Raw genomic sequence first — 7,731 nt, 5'->3', positions numbered from 1 at the left:
GTTTCCTAAATCAAAGTGGACCTCACAACAGAGACTTGTAATCATAATGAATCTCGATAACTCAATCATTTGATATCATCTTGTAATTTTTGTCGATAAAAAAATTAAACATATATTGAAACAAATACGATCATGTAAAGTATTATTCATCAAATACTTTGTTAACGTTTTCAATTAATATAACTATATATTATATATACATATCTATATACACATAAACGTTCGTGAATCGTTGGGCACGGTCAAAGGGTAATTGATTACATGAATATAATTCCAAAATTTTTGAGACTCAACATTACAGACCTTGCTTATCGGGTCGGAAACATATAAAGATCAAGTTTAAATTTGGTTGGAAATTTTTGGGTCGTCACATTTAACATTGGCAAGACCAAGCGGTGAGGAGCATACGTACGCGTTACGTTTCAATTTTGATTTAACAAACAATGAAGCGGAATATGAAGCGTTGCTTGCAGGTTTAAATATCACGCATAAATGGATATCACCAAGATGCGAGCATTTACAGATTCGTGGTTAGTGGCAAATCAGTTTAATGGCTCTTTTGAAGCACACGACTCCTCAATGCAAAAATATTTGAAATTGTTGCAAGAATTAGCTGTGCGGTTTGAGCATTTTGAGCTCGCATAAGTACCAAGGAGTCAAAATAAGAAGGCGGATGCGTTAAGTAACCTGGCCGCTTTAACGTTTTCGCACTTTCAAAAGCAAGTTTGGGTTGAGGAATTGCCAAATAAATTAATAGATAACAATTTAATGGTAGCGTCCGTTGTCGAAGAACAGCCAAATTGGATGGAACCAATCTTGCAATATATCCGCAATAGTGTTTTGCCAAATGATAACCGCGAAGCTCGTTTAGTTAGAGAGCGAGCACCAATGTACATCATACAAAATGACATTTTGTATCGTAAGTCATATTGTGGTCCAATAATGCGGTGTGTTGGCCCAACTGAAGCAGAAATGATAATTGATGAAGTGCATAATGGTTCATGCGCATTGCATTCAGGTTATAAAACTATCGCGGAAAAAATTATGCGAATGGGTTACTTTTGGCCATCCTTATACCGCGATGTTGCAAGGATTGTTAAGTGTTGCAAAAGTTGCCAAAGGCATGCTCCGCAGAATCAGATGCCAAGGCATGATATGATCCCCGTTAATTCGCCACGACCATTTCATAAGTGGGCTATGGACATTGTAGGACCATTTCCCGCAGGTCCTGGCAATGTCAAATTCTTAATTGTGGCAATTGACTATTTTACAAAATGGGTTGAAGCTAAGGCGGTTCGCACTATCACTGGAGTGCAAGTGCATAATTTTGTATGAGAGTATATTGTTTGCATATTTGGTATTCCGCGCGAGTTGATCAGCGATAATGGTGCTCAAATAGCGAAAGATCCTTTTAAAACATGGTGCACTGATTTAAATATAATCCAAAAGTTTACATCAGTGGCGCATCCACAGGCTAATGGCTTGTGTGAAGTAACCAATCGCGACATTATGAGTGGTATTAAAAAGAGGTTATATGAAAAGCGAACTGGTTGGGTGGATGAGCTTCCCAATGTATTATGGTCACATCGTACCACTTTCAAGAAGAGCACAGGGGAAACACCCTTTAGTTTAGTATATGGCTCTGAAGTAGTAATACCCGCTGAAATTCTTGTGCCAACGCATAGAGTTGCTAACTTTGATGAGGAAGCAAATGAAGGCGCATTGGGCGAAAATTTGAATTTTATAGAAGAGCGAAGGTTAATGGCTGCTATCAGAGAGGCAAATAATAAACAGCAAATCGCCAAAAATTACAACAAAAGAGTACGCGCTTTGTCTTTTGGTGTAGGTGAATGGGTGTTGCGAAACAATGGCGCGAGTAGAGCAGAAAAACTTGGAAAATTAGGACCTAACTGGAAAGGTCCTTATCAAGTTGTGGCAATTAATGCGGCAGGATCATATAAACTTGCAGACATAGAAGGGCGAACTCTCCCTAATGTGTGGCATGCTGCTTTATTAAAGCGATATTATGCATAACTCAGTAAAAATAAAGTGTTGGCCAATGCGCATGCGTATTCAAAGTGTAAAATGAGATGAGAAGCCTATGTTTGGTATTTTTCTATGTGTTTTCATTTTTATTTTGGCATGTCTTGATCAAACTTGTAAGAATATGAAAAGCAAACACTTGTAAAAATATGCGAAAAAGTTTGTTTGTATTGACAAGCATAATCATACTTTGTGGAATGCTTAGACTTTATGAAATATTCTATAATATTTGTGTTTTATAATACTGGTGTGATTCACAAAGGCTACGTCGTGTAGTGATGAAATTGCCCACTTATGCAGAAACTAATTATCGCGAAAGGAATTTAATTTTCTCAGTATTTGATTTTGCCATACTTAGATGCTTCGCGGTGCTAATTGATTGCTTAGGGATCGTTTTGGCGGACTTAGAAGATTCATAACGTATAAATATCCGTGCATACAGATTGTTTCTAAAAAGTACATACTTATTATGTGCACAATAATAAAAGTTGAAAATTGCAAAGGACAAGTCCGTGTTATCAATATTACTGATAAAAGCGCTATATAAATAAAAGTACTTGCAAAATATGCGAATATGCAAAAATTTTATTAATGACATCGCAGAGATAGATGCGTGCTAATTTTACACAGTACATTTATAACCTAGATAAATCAAGCTTGATGATATCATCTGCAATAGCATCATCCTGCTCGCTTATCACTGTAATTTTTGGAATAGGAATATTCGCTATGTTCTCTTTTGGAGTAGCAAACGCATTTTGAGCGTCTGTTAAAGAACATAAACGGTCATCTATTGCAGATGGTAGTGGCTTTGGTAGAGGGAAGTGGGTGGCGATCTGATCCATGAATTCCACTCTTTCGCGCAGTTGTAGTGCAGCTGCATACGTGGAAAATAGTGCGGAAACAGGTTGCGAGTTGAGAATTTTTCTAGCCAACTCTGGTAAATGTTGGCAAAGCTTTGTAAACTCAAGCTCTGCAGCAGCTTTATCAGTTAGAGCGTTGTCTCGCTCTGTAGTCAGCTTTGTAACCTCCTCTGTTAGTGACTTAACAGTTGCTTGAAGGTTGTTTTCTTTATCAGCCACAGTACAAACTTGTTGTTTTAAATCATCAACGGCGGTTTTTGCTGCGGTGAGCTCATAAGATAGATCAACACAACGCTTTTCGCTGTCTGCAGCCTTGGCTTTCTCAGTCAAATATTTGGCTTTTTCAGCTTCAAGAACATTGAAGAATTATTCTTGGCGGCAAATCATGTCGTATGCAGAATTAAATGCCATATAAAAATTCTGCACGAAGCTGTAATGTGCATCAAGTGCAAAAAGCTTCGAGAACTCGAGGCGAAGTTCATTTGGGATTGCCAGCTTCATCTGGTGGCGTTGATCTAGTGCCGCAGAAGAAGTAGCACAAGTATATCCCGATAAACCGTCAACTCTCACCCCATAAGAGTCGGGTGGAGTGCGGAAAAACTCAGTTATTTGGTCAACAGTGTTCGGGCTGGGAAAAATTTGATCACCGGTTGATTCGCCTGCAAAAATACGCAACTTATAAATTAGCGGAGAAATATAAGCATCGCAAATGTTGTAATTATGAAATAATATTCACGACTTACCCATTTGTTGATCACCCTCATAATCAGATATGATCGGGTTATCATAAAGGGTAGAGTCGCGTTGTTTCAGCTTTTTGCTCTGCGACGATGGCGGCGTCTGGTATGGTCATTTGGCGGGGCTTGGCTTGGTAGGAGGAGATTTGGAAGTTAAATCAACAACTGGAATTGATTGTTTTTCTTTTCCAGATGACGCTGTCGATTTGGATTCGGGGCTTGTTAATAACTTGGTAATTAAGGTTTTTGGGTTAACCGTGCTGTCAACTTCGTCGATCCTCATTATTAATTGAAAAGAAGTTGTGAGTAAGAAAGTGGTTGCAAAGGTTGATTGAATATTCGATTAATTGTAAGATGTTCTGAATAGCGAGTAGGAAATTTGTGATTGTGGACACCGGTATATATATAGCAAAAGTAAGAGTGCTAATCAATTCCGTTTAAGTATTCGTCATGATGATTAAACGGTAATATTTTCGCCAACGGATAAAAACAGTAGCTTTGTTTGCTGTAACTGTAACAAAGGCATAGCCAAAATGTTATAATGCGGATAGCGGTCATGAATAACTGCAAACTTTTTAGAGTTTATCATGATACATTTACTTTGTAAAATGTATCATAATAAACTGGGGGTACTTGATCATATACATAGCATTGTATATATATATTTTATTTATTAAAGGTTAGAACCGGAAGTTACGCAAAGTGTATTCAAGAGGTTTGAAGTGTTCGCTAAAAATAAAGATAGCGGATCAGTTGCCGCATTAATAAAAGATTGCGGTTTATTTCGCTAAGATTGCTTGGATGATTAGACAATCCGCAGACCGCGAATATTTCGGATACTATAAATATAGAGCTTGGCCTCTCATTTATGGGTTGTTGATTCTCTGCCATTTGTCCGGACCATTGTAATTTTCTCTTGTGATCTTGCTCAAGGAACTTTTACATTGTGTTAAGTGAATCATGCTAATTAACAATCAAGACCGGGTTGGGGTGGTTGATTACTTGATTGTCAAAGTGAAAGACGATCATGAGGGCCCAAAATAATCATCAAACATCCATCCTCCATCTTAATCTCGTTGCACTAAATCCTTAATTAAGTAACTCATTAATTATGGATTGATCAGAGGCGGTGGTGGTGGTGACCGTAGGAGGTGATTTTTTTTAGATTTGAAGTGATTTTTTTATTTTATTTTGGGAATTACGAATTCAGTAAAAGTGTGGATTTCTTGAAGAATAAAAAAGAAACAAAAGTGTTAAAAAGAAGTTAACAAGTTAGAAGTGTTTAATTGAATGGAGACGAACATATATATACAGAAGAGTTAATGTATAAAAATGTCAATTAAAATTGAAGGTTGACCAGAATTTGGTTAGAGAAGATCTTGAGATATTAATACATAATTGTAAAACTTGAGTTATCAATCAACGTTGGAACAGATTTAGTCCACCTAGATCTAATCAAATTGATCAAGAACAATTAATCTATCCGAACTAAAATACCCTCACATGTTGATCACATGATTCAAAATAACCGTTAAAAGTTAACTTTCGTTAGCACCAAGGTCATCCGTGAGATATCTTGATTGATCAAGGTCAACGAAGTCAAAAAATAGTTTAAGGTCATCTAAGACGTTCGATACAAAGTTGAATGACCAACGGAGAAATTTTGTCTAAACATAAACATAAATGTATACTATTAAGTAGAAGAGATTAGATGTTCCGGGTTCGAAGCTTAAGGGGGAGGTGAACTTTATGGATATTATTTCCCGGGTTCAAATTTCCTTGGGGTTTTCAACAATTCTGGTGGGATGAATTGGTTTCCTCTAGAGCATGATTGTGTCGAATATGATTGGGTAGGTGGTTTAGCGTGAGTGTGTCGAATATATTCAGAATGGAGGGGTTCACTTGATAAAAAACATGGCAGATGGTGATTATCAAAGTACCAATTGCAATGGATTTATTAGTTTGAATGAGCATATATCATATTTTAACTAATTTATTAATTGAGTTAGTATTATACAGACTCAATTACTTAAGTGAAAATGAGACATAAACTTTATACCAACGTTGATTAGTGTTATACTTTTAGTGACCCGAACTTTTCCATGTTTATATATATTAATTGAGATTGATATTTACATGATTAAATGTTTCCAACATGTTAAGAAATCAAACTTGTTAAGACTTGATTAATTGAAATATGTTTCATATAGACAATTGACCACCCAAGTTGACCGGTGATTCACGAACGTTAAAACTTGTAAAAACTATATGATGACATATATATGGATATATATATAGTTAACATGATACTATGATAAGTAAACATATCATTAAGTATATTAACAATGAACTACATATGTAAAAACAAGACTACTAACTTAATGATTTTTAAACTAGACATATATGTAACGATTATCGTTGTAAAGACATTTAATGTATATATATCATATTAAGAGATATTAATACATGATAATATCATGATAATATAATAATTTAAAATCTCATTTGATCTTATAAACATTTGGTTAACAATATTTAACAAGATCGTTAACCTAAAGGTTTCAAAACAACACTTACATGTAACGACTAACGATGACTTAACGACTCAGTTAAAATGTATATACATGTAGTGTTTTAATATGTATTTATACACTTTTTAAAGACTTCAATACACTTATCAAAATACTTCTACTTAACAAAAATGCTTACAATTACATCCTCGTTCAGTTTCATCAACAATTCTACTCGTATGCACCCGTATTCGTACTCGTACAATACACATCTTTTAGATGTATGTACTATTAGTATATACACTCTAATGATCAGCTCTTAGCAGCCCATGTGAGTCACCTAACACATGTGGGAATCATCATTTGGCAACTAGCATGAAATATCTCATAAAATTACAAAAATATGAGTAATCATTCATGACTTATTTACATGAAAATAAATTTACATATCCTTTATATCTAATCCATACACCAACGACCAAAAACACCTACAAACACTTTCATTCTTCAATTTTCTTCATCTAATTGATCTCTCTCAAGTTCTATCTTCAAGTTCTAAGTGTTCTTCATATATTCTACAAGTTCTAGTTACATAAAATCAAGAATACTTTCAAGCTTGCTAGCTCACTTCCAATCTTGTAAGGTGGTCATCCAACCTCAAGAAATCTTTGTTTCTTACAGTAGGTTATCATTCTAATACAAGGTAATAATCATATTCAAACTTTGGATCAATTTCTATAACTATAACAATCTTATTTCAAGTGATGATCTTACTTGAACTTGTTTTCGTGTCATGATTCTGCTTCAAGAACTTCGAGCCAGCCAAGGATCCGTTGAAGCTAGATCCATTTTTCTCTTTTCCAGTAGGTTTATCCAAGGAACTTAAGGTAGTAATGATGTTCATAACATCATTCGATTCATACATATAAAGCTATCTTATTCGAAGGTTTAAACTTGTAATCACTAGAACATAGTTTAGTTAATTCTAAACTTGTTCGCAAACAAAAGTTAATCCTTCTAACTTGACTTTTAAAATCAACTAAACACATGTTCTATATCTATATGATATGCTAACTTAATGATTTAAAACCAGGAAACACGAAAAACACCATAAAACCGGATTTACGCTGTCGTAGTAACACCGCGGGCTGTTTTGGGTTAGTTAATTAAAAACTATGATAAACTTTGATTTAAAAGTTGTTATTCTGAGAAAATGATTTTTATTATGAACATGAAACTATATCCAAAAATTATGGTTAAACTCAAAGTGGAAGTATGTTTTCTAAAATGGTAATCTAGACGTCGTTCTTTCGACTGAAATGACTACCTTTACAAAAACAACTTGTAACTTATTTTTCCGACTATAAACCTATACTTTTTCTGTTTATATTCATAAAATAGAGTTCAATATGAAACCATAGCAATTTGATTCACTCAAAACGGATTTAAAATGAAGAAGTTATGGGTAAAACAAGATTGGATAATTTTTCTCATTTTAGCTACGTGAAAATTGGTAACAAATCTATTCCAACCATAACTTAATCAACTTGTATTGTATATTATGTAATCTTGAGATAC

General features: G+C 34.7%; 1 protein-coding gene across 1 annotated transcript; it reads left to right on the top strand.

Moving 5' to 3' along the window:
- Window positions 1-1,509: 1,509 nt before the first annotated feature.
- LOC139854431 (uncharacterized) lies at window positions 1,510-2,034 on the top strand. The gene has a single exon (XM_071843736.1). It carries the CDS (start codon window positions 1,510-1,512, stop codon window positions 2,032-2,034), a length of 525 nt encoding a protein of 174 aa, XP_071699837.1.
- Window positions 2,035-7,731: the final 5,697 nt, after the last annotated feature.

Source organism: Rutidosis leptorrhynchoides, chromosome 6, assembly GCF_046630445.1.
Source record: "Rutidosis leptorrhynchoides isolate AG116_Rl617_1_P2 chromosome 6, CSIRO_AGI_Rlap_v1, whole genome shotgun sequence".
Lineage (NCBI taxonomy): Eukaryota > Viridiplantae > Streptophyta > Magnoliopsida > Asterales > Asteraceae > Rutidosis > Rutidosis leptorrhynchoides.
The sequence above is the reverse complement of the archived record's forward strand: the minus strand, read 5'-3'. Positions and strand labels throughout refer to the sequence as shown.

Bases quoted from the DNA above. Each gene is read 5' to 3' on its own strand.
- LOC139854431 (XM_071843736.1), top strand. From the start codon at position 1,510: ATGAGTGGTATTAAAAAGAGGTTATATGAAAAGCGAACTGGTTGGGTG.